Source organism: Lepus europaeus, chromosome 7 (assembly GCF_033115175.1).
Source record: "Lepus europaeus isolate LE1 chromosome 7, mLepTim1.pri, whole genome shotgun sequence".
Lineage (NCBI taxonomy): Eukaryota > Metazoa > Chordata > Mammalia > Lagomorpha > Leporidae > Lepus > Lepus europaeus.
The window spans coordinates 20,963,505-20,983,142 of NC_084833.1; the positions used below are offsets into that span (position 1 = coordinate 20,963,505).

General features: G+C 42.3%; 1 protein-coding gene across 1 annotated transcript in view; it reads right to left on the reverse strand.

Moving 5' to 3' along the window:
• Nucleotides 1-19,638, reverse strand: part of HSD17B12 (hydroxysteroid 17-beta dehydrogenase 12) — a 204,323-nt gene continuing 184,685 nt past the window's right edge. The window contains exons 10-11 of the mRNA XM_062196279.1: nucleotides 1,268-1,417; nucleotides 1-983 (exon numbers count right to left, since the gene is read on the reverse strand). Coding sequence (XP_062052263.1) covers nucleotides 879-983; nucleotides 1,268-1,417 — 255 coding nt within the window. The 3' untranslated portion in view covers nucleotides 1-878. The remainder of the gene's footprint in view (nucleotides 984-1,267; nucleotides 1,418-19,638) is intronic.

A 19,638-nucleotide genomic window follows, 5' to 3' on the forward strand; every position in this document is an offset into this window, starting at 1 on the left:
TCTTTTTTTTTTTTTTTTTTACAGAACGATATAGCTGATGTTAATTTGTTTTTTCTTTTTTCTGGCTTATGTCCTTAAGTGCCGAAAATCAGCAACTAGAAACAAATACCCCATTAACATTTTTTTCTTTTGCATAAAACTAGGAACAACAGGCGGCAGGGTTCAAGCAAACCACTTTGCTGAGTCAGGATGTCGGTGGTATCATAGGGAGCTGCCAGGCTCAAGGTACATTTTGGCCCATTTACCTTCAGAAGTCACACATACAGCTGTCAGTATTTACATACACTCACACTGAGAGGAAATAACATGGATACCAGAAAGCATGCTTCCATGGGCTCCATGTGAGAAACAACTCTGTCTATGTCTTTCCAGAAAGAGTAGTTCCAACTAAACATACAAACTGGAACACACTTTTAGAAAATCTTAAAGACATCTATTTTAAATTGCCGAGTGTCTGCCCATAAATGGATCAATTAATCTCTATTCCTTCAAACTGTTACAGGCAAACAAGACCAGCTGGCCATTACAGCTTATGACATGCCTCAGAGAAAGGGCAAGAATCATGATTATCAATCAGAGCTTGGGACCAGACAAAAGGGCTAGGTTTTATGCCTGACTCTAGCATTCTGTGATTTGCTATATCCGTGCTCTTTGCTACTAAGCTGTTCTTGGTCATGTTAGCTCTTTATCCATTTGATACAAGCATTTACATCACGCTTCAGATTTATTCTTGGTAGTATCCAGAATATATGTCAGGAGCTTCTCAAAGCAGCTTCTGCTTTATTTAGCCATGTTAGTAACCACTGGAACAACCGTGGAATCTGGAGACTGGCAGGGTGCTCTTAAATGACCAAGTTACTCAACACAATCATCAGTGCTTAGTTCTTCTTGTATTTCTTCAGATAGCGAGCCCGTATGGACTTGTTGACATCCATGGATATTTTTACAAAAACCCACGAAGGCAGCATTGAGTGTATTGTGCCCTGGGGGGAAAAATGGGGGAGATATATAATTATAGCCTATAGTTTGGGCTAAACTGGAGCCATTATTTTATTTACAAGTAGATTTTAAAGTTCTTGGGTGTACAGTTTAATTTTAAAATGAAACATAGATGCCTTGTTACTATCATATGCATGGCTAATATAAAGAAACTTCAGCAAGTTCATGGCAAATTTTCTACAAACTTTGTCAAGATCTCCTGTATGTCTTATACTATTTTATACCTCAAGCCAGAGAGTACTGCTTAGGGACATGAAGATCGACTTACCATCAGAGAATGGACCAGGTATCCATTAGTGCGAGACTGCAAGCCGACTGTCTTAATTGCAGACTTCACAAATGTCTCAGAAGAGGGCTTATCAAAAGTGGGCTTCCGGATTTTAGCCAGTTTTGTAGCAACGTAGTATGGTAGCACGCTCTGGAAAGGCAGCACATGCCAATGATTAGGGGGACTGCAAATTCAGAATTCACAGTGATGCCTGAGGCTCTGAACAGCAGAAATATTCTGATGAAAGAGAGGAAGAGAAGCAGCTACCTAAAGCCAGGTTGACAGAATACATGATGGCATAAAATGAAAAAGCAGTAAGTCATTTTACTGACAAAACAGAAGTTGAGACTATGGAAAGTATTAATAAGCATAAACATCTCTTTGAACCTTTAAAAGAAAGGCATTGAATAGAAAGCTAGAGAGCAGAGATTCAAGATAGGATTCACTTTCCACTGTGACTCAACTCAACATTGTCACAGGAACACCAAGTAAGGAGATTTTTGACATTTCATCCTCTAAAAGAGATTAAGTTTTCCATGATGTGTGCTTCATTGAGCTTCTTCTATCAGGTTTGGTCCTTCCAAAATAGACATTTCACTTCTTGGCCTTGTGTCACCATTCTTCTTCCCTGGTTTCCTATTATTCTGCTTTTTCAGTTTTATGAACTTGGCTATTGTTAAGAAAGGATCACCTCCTCTTTTCATTTTTCTTGGAGGGAGAGGGAGAGGAGCAACAATATAACAATATGGAAACTGCATAATTAAAAGACACCTGACAGGACAGGTACAGAATGACAAATCTGACCGTGACTTTTCAGAGAAATTTCACTAAGGTTAAGTTCATTGCCATGATGTGACATTTTATGTAAATCAACACAGAATATATGGGAACACTATTATGATGAGCCTTTAGTCATGATCAGAGGCTCCTTCTGCAGTCTGAAATAACTTGGGCAGAGTAGTATACCAAAGAGTCACATCTGTGAAAGGAAAGGTTATAAATGACAATGACACCTCTCTTACAGGGAAGGATCTCTCCCAACACATAGTGGGCAAAATTAAGAAAAATTCACCATTAGAAGTAGAAACAAAACTGAAATTTGTTCCATCTATGGTTCCTTCCTGCTAAGACCTGGGAGGAGGGGTCTCATGTCTTCTTTGGGTTTTTGTCTATGTGTGTGTTTTGGTAACTGTATTTTTCCCATTCCCAACTATGAGTCAATGCCTACAGCCTACCCTCTTTGACAGGTGAGCTAAAACCAAGAATCCAGGAGCTTGACCACTGTCTCTTTCTTCCTGCAGCCACAAATCCACACAAAGTAGACTAACTTCACCAGAGCACTTCCTCATCCAGGTCAATTGACTGGCTGACTTTAGATTTTTGAGAATTTGTTCATTGGAAGTATCACTATATATTTATTTACTTAATGGGCAAAAGTTTTTTTTTTCCCCAAAAATGTCTTGACTTTTTTTTTTGTTTACAGGCAGAGTGGATGGATAGTGAGAGAGAGAGACAGAGAGAAAGGAAATGTCTTGACTTTTAAAACCATTTTGCTGCAAGGATAAGAGTGCATGAGAACACAGATTGGACATATATCTCAAACACAAAATGTGAAATATGGAGCTCAATGAATAAGTAAAGAAATAATTGTTCCTCAAGCAAAGCAAAGCAAAGCAAAAATATATACACACATGCTCTGGTGCCAATAATGCAGGAACATGAATAAACCATTGCTCATCTCTATGCCTCAGGTTTAAAATAATTCCTGTATGTAGATCACAAGCCTAGCAAAGGTGTACAGTTTTGAGCTTCTCAAGATAAAGATGCTCTGATAATTATGACTTTCAATTGTATTTTAATTTTCTATTCCTTTTTGCCATCCATCCTGCTTTGCTCTCCTAATCTGTTTATGGCATAAATTGAGGAATTAAGTTGCACTGTCTGATTGAACCACTGGATGGTGCCACAAGCTAACTTACCACTCAGCTTAAACCATGACAAACAAGAGAATTCCTTGGTTCTGGATGTGGGGACAAGAGATAGATGCGTAGGAATTCCAAGTTGAGTTATATTTTCCAACTAAGAAATAGAAATTCTATTCCAGAAAGAGCACCTATTTATTTCCACAATGGTCTGAAATGGAGGCAGTTAACATGGCCTCAGAACCATGCGAAGGATTCTGAGATGCCCTAGGTTTTGAGCTAAATCTTAAATGAGGTGGGGGTGTGGGGGAAGGGGTTGCTAGGTAGGCATACAAGGGAGCAGAAGCCATAAAGAAAAGGAAACCTAAAAAGAGCATGGTGCTAGTGCAGCATGGTTCAAATGTAGGAAAGGTATGCAGCAGTGCAGGAGGGATGCAAAACAGCACAGAAAGAAAACTAAGCACAATCATTGGACAGTATCAAGTTCTAGAACATAAGCTCCATGAAGTTCTGGGTCTTTATTTCAAATTTATTTATTTTATGTAAGAGGTAGAGAGATAGAGACAGATATGCCCACAACAGGGGAGGCTCGGCCGTGCAGAAGCCAGGAGCTTCAAACTCAATCTGTGTCTCTAACCTGGGTGACAATGACCCAGCTACTTGAGCTATTACCTGTTGCTTCCCAAGGTGTGCATTAGCAGGAAGCTAGAATTGGGAGCAGAGCAGGAACTCCAACCCAGGCACTCCTATAGAGGACGTGGGTATCTAAAACCATATCTTAACTACTAGGCCAAATGTCCACTTGGAGATCTGAATCCTATTAACCAGTGTACTCTCACTGCTGAGAGCAATACTTGGTACCTATTAAAGACCTAATGAATACCTACTGAATGAATGAAAAAAAGAACACTTCAGTGTGGACAGCTCTGCACAATAGCATTTGAGTCCTTTTCTATAGCTATAGTCCAGAAAAGTAATTACACCTGCAAGCTGATGAGAATTTATTTCTGTTTTACCAAAATTTTAGGTATTCTGAAGCTTAAGCTTATATTATCTAAACAGAGGCAAACAGATAAATCTAACTACTTACCAAAAATTTTAAAAGGAATAGTTCAAGTCACATGTGAAAGAAAAAAAATCATTTTATATAAAAAGGTCATTGAGGTGGACCCTTAAACTACTAAAGAAAAATCCAACAAATAATAATTAATCCATATCTCCTTACCCAGGAAAACATGAAAGGGAAAGGGTCAAGAAGATACTCAGGCTTTTACAATAAGTATTTGGGGCAGAACAACTTTAAAAGGTTGCTTAAGCTCAACAACTGGCCATCAGAAATTTTGCCAGCTCAGAAACAACTGGTTTTTTTTTTTTTTTTTAAGATTTTACTTATTTATTTGAGAGAGAGAGAGAGAGTTACAAACAGAGAGCGGGAGAGACAGAAAGTTCTTCTATCAGCTGGTTCACTCTCCAAATGGCAGCAATGGCTGGAGCTGCGCCAATCTGAAGCCAGGAGCCAGGAGCTTCTTCTGGTTCTCCCATATTGGTGCAGGGGCCTAAGCTCTTGGGCTATCTTTCACTGCTTTCCCAGGCCATAACAGAGAGCTGGATCAGAAGAGCAGCAGCCAGGACTTGAAGCGGTGCCGATATGGGGTTGCTGGTGCCACAGGCAAAGGCTTAGCCCACTACATCACAGCACCAACCCCAAAAATTCAACTATGACAGCTACAGATGGGGGCAAGTGTCTGGGTTTTCAAATTTTGAATCCCAAACTGATAATAATCAGCCAGGCCATTGAGCAAAACTGTTCATGCTTTGCCTTTGCTCAGCCCATTTTTTAAAAAAAAAATCCCTGGAGACAAGTTGGTATTTTTTTTTCCTCACCCATTGAAGTAGCCTGCTTAAGTATCTGGTCTTCACCAAATAATTGAGTGGGTCATGATGCAGAACAGGATGGCTGCTACAAATGCCACAGAGTACTGGAAAGAAGGATGCCCAAAGCTACACGGCAGAAACTCAAGATCACACATTGAGCCTCTGAACTTCTTTGAACATCTTTGATGAACAGTCAACTGCATGCTAACTATACATCTCAAATTTGAAAACGACCAGAACAGTTCACCACAATGCTTTGGGAAAATGTGGATCCAGAGGCTACCAGGATCCAACCGATTAGCACAGCATGGGATTTTAGACCTGGTGTATAACACACCTTTAACAGGCACTAAGTCCACCACTGTGGCCAGCACACAATCTTAATGCAGAGGCAGGGGCTCCTAAGAGGCCACAATGGAGAAACTTCCTTCCTTAGCTCTGTGTATTTGTAGACCATTTCTGGATCTGCATCACCCAGAAGATCCAAATAATTATACACGCGTGTTTGTATGACTTTACTTGTAAACCAGGAAATAAACTTTAGTCTAGTAAAGGGCCCTTGATTATCTTACTGGTAGGAATCCTTGGACTTGCTAAAACACATTGAGAGAAAGGCATTCTTCCAATGGTGCTGAGATCCCTGGTTGCATGGCATTGAAAAAGGGTCCCATAACAGATACAAAGCTTAGCACCAATACCCAGAATGAAGGAGTTCGAAATGACACGCTCTGCATAAAGAAAATCCTTGATAAATGCTGGCTGACTGATAATCCCATGAATGGCCTTCCCCTAAATATGTGGAGTTTGCAGGTTAACATTCAAGGAACAATAGGGAAAGCCACATAATCACACAAAAAAAGTATTCGTTAGGGGCTGGCACTGTGGCACAGTGGGTTAAAGCCCTGGCCTGAAGCACTGGCGTCCCATATGGGTGTCAGTTCCAGTCCCGGCTTCTCCTCTTCCAATCCAGCTCTTTGCTGTGGCCAGGGAAAGCAGTGGAAGATGGCCCAAGTTCTTGGGCCCCTGCACCCACATGGTAGACCTGGAAGAAGCTCCTGGCTCCTGGTTTCAGATCGGCGCAGCTCTGGTCGTTGTGACCATCTGGAGAGTGAACCCGCAGATGGAAGATCTCTCTCTCTGTCTCTACCTTTCTCTGTAACTCTTTCAAATAAATAAAATAAGTCTTTAACAAAAAAAAAAAAAAGTATTCATTAAACAACAAAGTATTTCCTGAGCACCTAATGTAACAATGTTTTGGGCACTGGAAATAGCATTGTGAACAAAAACTGAATCTCTCATCTTATAGAGCTTACATTTTGGTAGGTGCACATAGACCAAAAATAACACAAAATGTATACAATATTGATAGGTAATGACAAAAAGGAAGAAAAACCTAGATAAAGGACATTGGTGTTGGAAGCAATTTCTGCAGGTGGGTTGGTCAAGAAAGGCGTCACAGAAGTGAGGACATAGAAGCAAAGATGAGAGAAGGGAGGGAGCTAGCCAAAAGGGTGTGTGGGTGCAGAGCCTTATACACTGAGGGGAACAGCCAGTGCAAAGGCCCTGAGGTGAGAGGGTGCTCAGAGTATTTCAGGAACTGCAGGAGGCCAGAGAAGTAGCAGGGTGGGGAAGATGACAGATGGCGTGGAAGTGTGAAATTAGAGCACTGTGGGCCCTAAGAACGCCCGCTGTACTCTGAAAGGGATGAGAAGCCTTGGGAGAAATTCTTAGCAGGGGAATGAAATGACCAGATTTTGTTTTAAAGAGATTACTCTGGCTGCTGTGAGCAGGCTGCAGGGGCTACAGGCATGGATGGGAAGACATTAGAAAATGTCTAGGGTGAGACCTAAAAGGGCTCCAACTAGAGCAGTAGCAGCAGAGGTCACGAGAAGTGGTTGGACAGTGGCTATGTTTCCAGGAGAAACTAAAGTCAGTAGGACTTCCTGATGGGTTGAATTTGGCATGTGACACTAAGAGGTAGTTGGGGAATAGTGGAAAAATTAGTGTTCATTGAGATCAGATCAATCTGGATTCAAATCCCTGCTTGCACATTACTGTGTGATCTGAGCAAAATACTCCATGACTGAGCCTTATTTTCCTCCTGTGCAGTTGATAAATAGAGCATATTCCTTATTATATTACAAGGATTAAATAAGATATTGTCAGCTAAAGCATATGGGATTTGAACTCTAGTATGTATTAGCAGTTATTGTCTAAGTTTTCTAATATTTATTATATTTTTGTGAATTACCTTGGAAATAAGAATTTAGCTGAAGTTTTGCATCCTGTAAGGAGGGCCAGTATACCGTTCTCTGTAGAGAAGATCAGACTATAGAGGTAATGATAATCATCTAGGTATCTCCATCCTCCTGGACACATGTTTAATGATTTAGAGGAACCTCTTATGTTTTCAGATAAAAAAATTTTTTTTTTAATTTATTTGAGAGGCAAAGAGACAGTGACACAGAGAGAAAGAGACACAGGCAGAGTACTCTCATCTGCTGGATCATGCCTCAATTACCCACAATGACCATGGCTGGGAGAAAGGGTGGGCCAAAGTTGGGGGCCAGGAATCCAATGACTTGAGCCATCATCAGATGCCTCCCAAGGTCTGCATTAGCAGGAAGCAGGGTCAGGAACTGAAGGCAGGCATCAAACCCCAATGCTTAGAAAGGAAATGCAGTGCCTTAACCACTAGGTCAAATACCCACTCCAAGCTGTTAGATCTTAGTACAATACAGTTGTAGAGGGCCAGGAAAAAAAGACACCACCACTGACAAAGACAGAGTCACCTGGTTGGAAGGGATCAGAGCCCAATGATCCCAGCAGGACTAATTCTACAACTGTGCAGTCATTTCACAAAGTTGGTGCACTTGACCAGATATGAATATTTCCAGTGAGAATCTTCTGATTGCTTTATAGTTCTATTTAGACTCCATTTGCACTGAAGACACACTCCATTTCCTCCTTTTACTGTCACTGGCAACTAACAAGAAGAGTGGATGGAGACTCATGTTTTCAATCGTGGTAGCCATTTCTCAACACTTGGCTTGCTAGCTCTTTCTACTTTTCTATATAATTACTCTAAGCAATAACATATGTAACACTATAAAAGAGGATTAAATATTTTCTTCCACTAAAAGAAAATCTTGAATTTTGTTTCCTCCCTTATTTCAACTTGTCCAATTTGTTTTCTGAATTTCATAGCCTAAACCAAAAGTATATTTAAAACTACATTTTTAACTGAATTAACAAAACCACCAACTTTTGTCACCAAAGAGGACAAAAACACTGGAAGGTAGTAACTTAAGGGAGTGGGACTCTAAGGATTTCTTCACGATGGGAAATTCAAATTTAAATTCTTTTGTAATCCCTGCTAACATGAGAAAATGGTCTTCATTTACAGGGCAGCCAAAACCCATGCCTGCCTTCTCTGGGTGAGGCAGTATCTACTCGCTTCCTCACCTTTCCCTGGGTAAAGAGTTAGAGAAAGTCAACATTAGCAGATGATTTCAATTAGCAAATGACCTCGTGGATAGCATTTCCAGGGACCTGGCTTCCCAGACAAAAGGGGGAGTCAGCAACACCTCCAAGAGAACCAGGAAGGCATTATAGGCAGACAGACTTCGGTGTTATTTAAACCAGGGTCAGCAAAGTCCCTAACTTTCCCCATATTCTTGGGCACATTACCTTCCTTTACTTTCTTTTCTTTTCTTTTTTTTTTTTTTTTAAAGATTTTTATTTATTTATTTGACAGGTAGAGTTACAGACAGTGAAAGAGAGACAGACAGAGAGAAAGGTCTTCCTTCTGTTGGTTCACTCCCTAAATGGCCGCCACGGCCGGAGCTACGCCGATCCGAAGCCAGGAGCCAGGTGCTTCTTCCTGGTCTCCCATGCGGGTGCAGGGGCCCAAGCACTTGGGCCATCCTCCACTGACCTCCTGGGCCACAGCAGAGAGCTGGACTGGAAGAGGAGCACCTGGACTAGAACCCAGCGCCCATATGGGATGCCGGCACCGCAGGTGGAGGATTAACCTATTGCGCCACCGCGCTGGCTTCCAACCTTCCTTTACTTTCTTCATGGCAAGTATCATTGTATAAAAATCATCTTATTCACCTTTTTTTTTTTTTAATCGATTGTCTACTATAGCAGGGACTTGCCATCTTTTTTCACCAAAAACCAGATTCTGCAGTACCTCTAAATATTTCTTTTTTTTTTTTTTTTTTAACAGGCAGAGTGGATAGTGAGAGAGAGAGAGAGACAGAGAGAAAGGTCTTCCTTTTTTGCCGTTGGTTCACCCTCCAATGGTCGCTGTGGCCGGTGCATCTCGCTGATCTGAAGCCAGGAGCCAGGTGCTTCTCCTGGTCTCCAATGGGGTGCAGGGCCCAAGCACTTGGGCCATCCTCCACTGCACTCCCTGGCCACAGCAGAGAGCTGTCCTGGAAGAGGGGCAACCGGGATAGAATCTGGCGCCCCAACCGGGACTAGAACCCGGTGTGCCGGCGCCGCAAGGCGGAGGATTAGCCTGTTAAGCTACGGCGCCGGCCTCTAAATATTTCTTGGCTGAGGAAATGTGGAATATGACATACACATCCCCGTCGGGGCTCACGGCTCCTGCAGTGTTTAAATGCCCATCTTTTCACTCTTCAGGGGCTGGAAGCCAGGGACTATGTCTTACTGCCCTGTGTTTCCTCACTGCCCAGCTAAGGACCTGGAAAACAACAGGCTCAGGCTGTTTGATGAACTGAACTGCCCGCAGGCAAGTTAAGTTGCCTGACTTCTACTGGTCCTTAGTTTCCTACTTGTAAAATGGGACTAGTTTAACCTTTAGCTCAAATAAGGGAACAGGTAAAAACATGGGGCATATTGGAGAGCTTCACAGGTGCACATTTCTCTCCTCTCTTCCTCACACTCACTCATTTCCCAGTTATTTTATAGATGCCATATCTTTTATTCCACTTGCCAAAGGGGAGAACAAGGCCCAAAGGAAGGGAGCAACCCTCTGCAAGTCAGACAATGACTAGGTGGGAAAAGCAGAACTCAAACCTTGGTCTGCTGACTACAAGTCAGTGTTCTTTCCTTCCTGCCTCAGTATAGCACAAAAATGTGCTCTGCATAAAACCACAGCCTGGATCAAGGAAGCTGTGCCCATGCCTTCACTGTAACTCCTTGCTTTGAGATGACTATATACCCAGACAGGGCCTCATCAATGAAAAAACCTTATAAGGCACAGAAACATCACCGGATGCTTAACTCCAGAGGAAATTATGAGAAGTGTCTCCTCCCAGACTGCTTATTGGTGAAAGGAGAACAACAGGACTGACCAAGCAGACAGAGCAGGTCGGACCTGGACTGCAGGACACTGCCACCGAGGCGGGGTGGATGCTGGGTCTCCCAGTGTGATGCCCTGGAAAGGATGTATCATCATGTATGTTAATGTTTTGATTAGGAAAGCAGACCTGGAATCGAGCTCTGAGGAAGCATCAGATTAAACTCAAGTGTTAAATGTTCAGTTAAAAAGAGCGGGGGAGGAGCACTGTGCTCTTCAAAAAATGTCAATGTCATAAAAGACAAAGACAGGTGGTAGAGAAATTCCACTTTAAAAAAAAATGAAAAGAGACAAGATGACTAAATATAATACCTGAGCCCAGACTGAATTCTTAACTGGAGAACAAAAAAAAAAAAAAAAAAAAAAAAAAAAGGCAATAAAGACTATTATAGGAGGGTGGGCATTGTGGCACAGTAGGTTAAGCGTCTGCTTGGGAGTCCTGTATTAGTGCTGGTTTGAATCTCAGGTAGAGTCTCAGTTACCCAGCTTCTGATCCAGCTCCCTAATAATGCACTGGAAGATGGCCCCAGTATTTGAGTACTTGTCACTCACATGGGATAATCAGATACAGTTTTTGGCTCCTGGCTTTGAAAGAGTGGATGGAAGATCCACCACCACCACCACCCATCCCCACCCCACCCCACCCCACCCCACCCCCGTCTCTCTCTCTTTTTGTCATTCTGCCTTTCAAATAAGAAGATCCAAATTAATAAAATCAGATGAAAAAGGAGATGTTACAGCTATATGCCAACAAATTGGAAAATCTGAAAGAAATGTATAGATTTCTGGACACATAAAATCTGCCAAAATTGAGTCATGAAGACCCAGAATACTTAAATAGGCCAACAACCAATATGGAGATTGAATCAGTAATTAAGACCCTTCCTACAAAGAAAAGCCTGGGACCAGATTCATTCATGAATTCTACCAAACTTTTTTTTTTTTTTTTAGATTTTATTTATTTATTTGAGAGGTAGAGTTACAGACAGTGAGAGGGAGAGACAGAAATAAAGGTCTTCCTTCTGTTGGTTCACTCTCCAAATGGCTGCCATGGCCAGAGCTGCACCGAACCGAAGCCAGGAGCCAGGTGCTTCTCCCCAGTCTCCCACACGGGTGCAGGGGCCCAAGGACTTGGGCCATCTTCTACTGCTTTCCCAGGCCACAGCAGAGAACTGGATTAGAAGAGGAGCAGCCTGGACTAGAACAGGCACCCATATGGGATGCTGGCACTGCAGGCAAAGGATTAACCTACTGTGCCACAGCGCTGGCCCCTCTACCAAACTTTTAAAGAACTAGTTCCAATTATTCTCAAACTATTCAAAACAGTTGAAAGGGAGGGAATCCTCCCAAATTTCTTCTATGAGGCCACCATCACCTTAATTCTAAAACCAGAAAATAATACAACAAAGAATTATAGACCAATAACACTGCTGAACATAGATGCAAAAAATCCTCAACAAAATACTAGCAAATCAAATCCAACAACAGATCAGAAAGATCATTCAGCCAGAACAAGTGGGAGCAACTAGACTAATGTCCACTTTTACCACTGCTATTCAATATAGTTCTGAAAGTTTTAGCCAGAGCCATTAGGCAAGAAAAAGAAATCAAAGGGATACAACTTGGAAAGGAGGAAGTCAAATTATCTCTGTTTGCAGATGACATGATCCTATATATAAGGAAACCAAAAGACTCCACCAAGAAACTATTGAAATTCATAAGAGAGTTTGGTAAAGTTGCAGGTTATAAAATCAACACACAAAAATTAATAGCTTTTGTATACACAGACAATGCCATGGCTAAGAAAGAACTTGTAAGATCAGTACCATTCATAATAGCTACAAAAAATGTAAGTATCTTGGAATAAATTTGGCCAAGGAAGTGAAATATATCCACAATGAAAATTACAATACATAATGAAAGAACACACAAAAAAAATGGAATAATTTTCCAAGTTCATGGGTTGGAAGAATTAATATCATCCAAATGTCCATACTGCCCAAAGTAATTCACAGATTCAATGTGATCCCACCAACATCAAAACACCAACCTTCTGGCCGGCGCCGTGGCTCACTAGGCTAATCCTCCGCCTTGCGGCGCCGGCACACCGGGTTCTAGTCCCGGTTGGGGTGCCGGTTCTGTCCCGGCTGCCCCTCTTCCAGGCCAGCTCTCTGCTGTGGCCAGGGAGTGCAGTGGAGGATGGCCCAAGTGCTTGGGTCCTGCACCCCATGGGAGACCAGGATAGGCACCTGGCTCCTGCCATCGGATCAGCGCGGTGCGCCGGCCATAGCGCGCCAGCCGCGGCGGCCATTGGAGGGTGAACCAACGGCAAAGGAAGACCTTTCTCTCTGTCTCCCTCTCTCTCACTGTCCACTCTGCCTGTCAAAAAAAAAAAAAAAAAAACACCAACCTTCTTAGATCTGGAAGAAATGATGCTAACATTCAGATGGAAACACAAGGGACCTCAAATAGCTAAAGAAATCTCAAACAAAATAAAAAAACAAAGCCAGAGGCATCACAATACCAGATTTCAAGATATACTACAGTGCAGTTATAATTAAAACAGCCTAGTAGGGGCACAAAAATAGACATGTAGACCAATAGAACAGAATAGAAACCCCAGAAATCAATCCATACATCTACAACCATCTAATCTTTGATAAAGGAGCTAAAATCAATCCCTACAGAAAGGACAGTCTCTTGAACAAATGGTGCTGGGAAAATCGGATCTCTGCATACAGAAGTATGAAACAAGACCCCTACTGTACACCTTACATAAAAGTGAACTCAAAATGGATCAAGTATCTGAATCTATAATCTGATATCATCAAACTGATCATCATCATACTAGAGAACATTGGGGAAATTCTGTGAGAAATTGGCATAGGCAAAGACATCTTGGAAAAGACCCCAGGAGTATAGACAAATGGGATTACATCAAGCTTAGAAGCTTCTTAACAAAATAACAGAATGGGACAAAATATTCGCAAACTATGCAACTGATAAAGGATTAATATCCAGGATCTATAAAGAGCTCAAGAAACTCAATAACAACAAAACAAATAATTCAGTTAAGAAATGGGCAAAGGACTTGGATAGGCATTTTTCAAAGGATGAAATTCAAATGGCCAACAGACACATGAAAAAGTGCTCAGGCTCACTAGCCATCAGGGAAATGCAAATAAAAACCAAAATGAGGCTTTATCTCACCCCAGTTAGAGTAGCTCTGATACAGAAATAAAAGTATAATAAATGCTGGTGAGGAAGTGGGGGAAAAGGTTCCCTAATCCAATGTTGTTGGGAATATAAAATAGTACAGCCATTGTGAAAGGCAGTATGGAAGTTCCTCAGAAAATTCTAAATAGATCTACTATATGATCCAGCCGTCCCACTCCTGGGAATTTACCCAAATGAAAGGAAATCAGCATATGACAGACTTATATGTACCCTCATGTTTATTGCAGCTCAATTCACAATAGCTAGGATACAGAATCAACCCAGATGCCCATCAACTGATGACTAGATAAAGAAAATGTGGTATATATACACTATGGAGTACTTCTCAGCCACAAAGAAGAATGAAATCCTGTCTCTTGCAACAAAATGGATACAACTGGAAACCATTATACTTAGTGAAATAAGCCAATCTCAAAAGACAAATATTCTATTTTCCCTGTTCTGTGGTAAATAAGAGTACAAAAAATGTAATGCATATGTGCGAAATTGACATTTTGAGATTTGATTGTTGTTTATAGCCCTTGTCTCTATTGTTGAGGAACAGTATTTTTTTCTTCTCACTATTTGATGAATTCTTTACTTATTATATGATCATAAAATAAGCTGAAAGTATGTCATAAAAATTAAAAAAGAAAGAAAGGAATGAAGAGGAAGGGTGGGAGTGTGGGTAGAAGGAAAGGTAGGGTGGGAAGTATCACTAAGCCCTTAAATATATACATATGAAATACATGAAATTTGTTCACCTTATATAGATTTAAAAATTATATAAAAATAAGTACATATTTTTAAAGATATTACAGGATCAAAAACTGGGCACAAATGATATAGTAGGTAACAATATTGTATCTGTTAAATCTAAAGCTGTATACTGTGTAGTAATTATACAAGGAGAATTCAAAATGGATGTGAAAAAATGGGATTAAAGGATAAATTTATGTTGGGGCAAAAAAATTTGAAGTCCAGGCACAATTTATTCATAGTATGCATTTTCATGGAGCTTTTTCAAGGCCCTTCGTATGCATGGATTTCAAAATTTTTTTGCATCAATGTAAACATCTTTTCATTCCAATTTCCCTGAACTTTTTGAAGTAACTTTTGTTTTGTTTTGTTTTGTTTTTTTTGACAGGCAGAGTGGACAGTGAGAGAGAGAGACAGAGAGAAAGGTCTTCCTTTATTTGGTTCACCCTCCAATGGCCGCCGTGGCCGGCACGCTGCGGCCGGTGCACCGCACTGATCCCAAAGCAGGAGCCAGGTGCTTCTCCTGGTCTCCCATGGGGTGCAGGGCCCAAGCACTTGGGCCATCCTCCACTGCACTCCTGGGCCATAGCAGAGAGCTGGCCTGGAAGAGGGGCAACCGGGACAGAATCCAGCGCCCTGACCGGGACTAGAACCTGGTGTGCCGGCTCTGAAGGCGGAGGATTAGCCTGTTGAGCCACGGCGCCAGCCTTGAAGTAACTTTGTATACAAGGATGTTCTTATTCTTTGGAAACATGTGTCCAAGTATTCAGAGCTAAAGGACACTGATGTGTGGGACTTACTCTGCCACAATAAGACAAATGGGGTACTCTCTCTTTGTCTCCGTCTCCTGACCTCTCTCTCTCTTATACTCTCCTTCTCCCTCTTTCTCCTTCTTCGCCCCTCCCCTCCGGTCTGTTGGGTTTTCTCCAGTAATCCCTTTCCCTTAAAAAAAAAAAAAAAAAAGACAAATGGGGTAAAATGTTAATAATAAGTCAGTCTGGGTAGAGGATGATATGGGGTTCTTATTTTTGTTTTTAATTAATTTAGAAAGTCAGAGTTACAGTGAGATGTGGAGGAGAGGGGAGAGATAGGGAGAGGGGAGAGAAAGAGGAAGTCAGGAGTCCGGAGCTTCTTCCAGGTCTCCCACGTGGGTGGCAGGGGCCCAAGTGCTTGAGCCATCTTCTGCTGCTTTTCCCAGGCCATTAGCAGGGAGCTGGATCAGAAGTGGAGCAGCTGGCACACTCCACCATATGGGATGCTGGCATCACAGGCAGTGGCTTAACTTGCTGTGCCGCAACGCTGGCCCCAGTATGGGGTTCTTTGTACTATTTGTATTCTTATAACTGGTTTTAGGATTTAGTCATAGTGTTAGCTACTTCACACCTGCTCAGCATTAATTGCTAATCAGATAGGGCAGAAAGAAGGAGTCTGGGTGTAGGATCCACTAACTAGCCAGATTACTTACAGTTTTATCCTGGGAAAGATTTAAGCATAGTTTTTTGGTGTGGTTTTTTTTTTTTTGAAATTTCCCCCTGGGCTTTAACTATAGAGTAATAATGAGAACAAATGGTCTTCATCCAAAGTGCACTCTTTTGATGAGAATGTATTTCTTATCCTCGTTCCCAATCAACAGATGGAGTCCATCAGGTCCAGAGTTCACCTCCAAGGCATGTATATCACTTGTTGTCACGATAATTTATTTGAATTTCCGGGAAATGATTATAAAATAGCAATTTGAGTTCTTGAAAGAAATTTTAAATGTTCTTATAAAATTATGGGAAAGAAATTGAGGGAAAGATGGAGATAGAAAAACAGAAAAGAGTGAAAGGAAGTAAATGTACAACCAGTTAGAATTACAAAAACACGTTCTCTTCGTTTCCTAAAAGAGCTACTTGATGAACATTCACACGGAAACAGACCTAAAAAAGACAGCTCTCCTTCCAAAGATTAGGAAAAAAAAAAATGAAAGAAAGAAACCTGGCAACATGACATTAGCTTGGAGGCCTCTGAGATATAGAAGTTGAAAATTCAAGATCAGAAGCATATGAGAGTAACAGACAAAGCTCAACGGATGAATGTGCAGCAGAGTTTGACCATGTACAACCAAAGTCCTCAGATATACCATGCAAACGGCAGGTCTCCAGGATGCCATCAGCAACACAGAGACCAATCAGATTAAAGAACCCTGTTCTCAAGAATACATTCAAGCAGGGGCTGGTGTTGAGGCACAGCAGGTTATGTCACCAACAGGGATGTGGGCATGCCCTATCAGAGTGCAGGTTCCAGCTCTGGCTGCTCTGCTTCCCGAACAGCTTCCTGCTAATGGATGTGGGAAGGCAGCAGCAGGTGATCCAAGTGTGTGAGAGGCCAGGACGGAATTTCTGGCTCCTGGCTTGGCCTAGCCCAGTTCTGGCTGTTGCAGCCATTTGGTTAGTGAACCAGCAGTTGAAGATCTCTCTTTCTCTCTCTCTCTCTCTGTGTGTCTGAAGCCAGGAGCCCAGGAGCTTCTTCGAGGTCCCCAATGCGGTTGCAGGGGCCCAGTACTTGGGCCACCTTCTGCTGCTTTCTCAGGCACCCTAGCAGAGAGTTGGATCAGAAGTGGTGCAGCTGGGACTCGAACAGGTGCCTATATGGGATTCCTGTGCCACAGGCAATAGTTTTTACCTGTTATGCCACAGTGTTGTCCCCTCAACCCTTTTCTTTTTCTTTTTTAAAGAATACATTAGGAGCTGGCACTGTGGCACAGTGAGCTAAATCTCTGTCTATGGCACCAGCATCCCATATGGGCACTGGTTCATGTTCCAGCTGCTCTTCTTCTGATCCAGCTCTCTGCTATGGCATTGAAAGAAATAGATGATGGCCCAAGTGCTTAGGCCCCTGCACCTGTTTGGGAGACCCAGAAAAAGCTCCTGGCTTCGGATCAGCTAAGCCACTGCCGTTCTGGCCATTTGAGGAGTGAACCAGCAGATGGAAGACCTTTCTGTCTCTCCCTCTTTCTGACTGTAACTCTACCTCTCAAGTAAATAAATAAATCTTTAAAAAAAAAAAAAAAAGAATACATTCAAGAAGGGAAGAGTGGGAAGGGCCAGAGAGCAGAGGCAGACAGAAGACAGCAGAGGGAAAAGTGTAGCCAAATGTGCCAAGGGGCTGAGGTAGAGCTTCTGGGGGCAGGTAAACTGTGACCAAGGCCTTGAAAGATACACCGGGGTCACAGGGCAAAGAGGACCTGGGGAAAGGGTTGGCAGTCCTGGGGACTCCAGGAAGCAGCGCGTGCACTGGACACCATGGTGTCTGCTCTGGCCTGACCTCGAATGAACAGGATGCAAGAAGACGCCTTTGTCGAGTCTAGATCTAATCCTAAGCCTTATGGGCAGCCATGGGAAGGCTATGAAGGACTTTCACAAAATCACCTAAGAAACAAAGGTGAGTCAGAGTGGGAGAGGGAATCAGCTGAAAAATATTCTGACCCCCAAAAATATGGAGACGATATAAGAAAAATTAGTAATTTTCATTCTGTGCATCAGTTAGAGCAGCTTTTTGCCTTTCTGACTAGAATTGGTGAAGTTCTCCTAGTCTATTGTAGCTCACATGGAATGACAAACTGTATTCTCTCACCAACATCTGAGTCTCGTTTTTCACCAAATTCATTCTAAGTGTAAGCTTTGAATGAATTTATATGTAGAAAGAAAATGGTAACATTACATAATTCATCATTCATTATTAGGAAAAAATAAAAGTTTATCAAAGTAAAATACTTCAGAAGGCAAATGTTAACATGTTTCTTGTGGTAGCTTTTAGTCACACCAGACTAAAAGTAGATAATCTGGGAGAAAGATCTTTGAGGGAATGAGACAGACAGAATTTCAAGAATTAGTTACTCGTGCTCATAGGGCCTGATGCTTATTATTGAAGTACTGGTAGCTTCAGGTCACTAGACCTATGGGTTACCCACCTACCACTAGGTAGCATTGCTACCTAGTCTTAGTAGGTATTTAAAATTATTAAATCTGGGGCCGGTGCTGTGGTGTAGCAGGTAAAGCCACCGCCTGCAGTGCCGGCATCCCATATGGGCTCCAGTTTGAGTCCCAGCTGCTCCACTTCTGATCCAGCTCTCTGCTACGGCCTAGGAAAGCAGTGGAAGATGGCACAAGTCCTTGGTCATTGTACCCACACGGGAGACCTAGAAGTTGTTCCTGGCTTTGGACTGGCTCAGCTCCAGCCATTCCAGCCATTGGGGAGTGAACCAGAGGATGGAAGACCTCCTTCTCTCTCTCTCTCTCTTTGCCTCTGCCTCTCTGTTACTCTGCCTTTCAAATCAATCAATCAATAAATCTATAAAAACATAAAATTATTAAATTAATGGCTTGGTTACAACAGACTCACCAGAAAGAAACATATATTATTGCTCGGTGTGTGATGCCTCACCTCCCAGGAATACTGCACCAGTTTCCTTGTCACCCACAGATCACACATTCTGCATAGCAGAGTTGTTAATAGCGCTGGAATGACTGGTGGCACAGAAGAGGGGAAGGAGAGGACGGTAGCTCAGGACTCTAGAAAACCCTGTCCTCCCCAACATACCCTATTCCTGGTGGCAAGCTGCAAGTCAGAAAATAACAAGGGGCTATGATATCTAGGGGTCTCCTGGGTGAAAACTCAGGAACAGGTTTAGAGGAATCAGGCTCTAAGTTGACACTGGAAGATGAGGAAACATGCGCTCCCCTCTCCTCTCATGAGCACTCTCTCTCACACAATGGATGATTCAGCTCCAATGTCTACTCAGAATAAAAAGGGTGAGAAGCAAGATTTCGGTAATACCAAAGCCCATCTTGATTATTTACAAAATACAGAAGAAAAAAGGAACTAAGCAACCCATACTTAGGTGTTCTTTGCTACAGGCCTGGAGAAGGTAGCTTAGTGATTAAGAACAAAGACTTAGTGGCACAGTAGATTAAACCATCATCTGCAATGCCAGTATCCCATATGGGCGCCAGTTCATGTCCTGGCTGCTCCACCTCTGATTCAGCTCCCTGCTAATATGCCTGGGAAAGCAGGCCTAGGTTCCTGGGCCCCTGCCACCCACCTGGGAGATGAAGATGGAATTCCAGGTTCCTGGCTTCATTTGGCCCAGCCCTGGCTGTTGCATCAATCTGGGAAGTGAACCAGCAGATGGAAGATGTCTCTCTCTCTCTCTCCCCCTATCTATCTGTAAATCTACCTTTCAAACAAATAAAATAAAATCTTAATAATAAATAAAATGGACAAAGGTT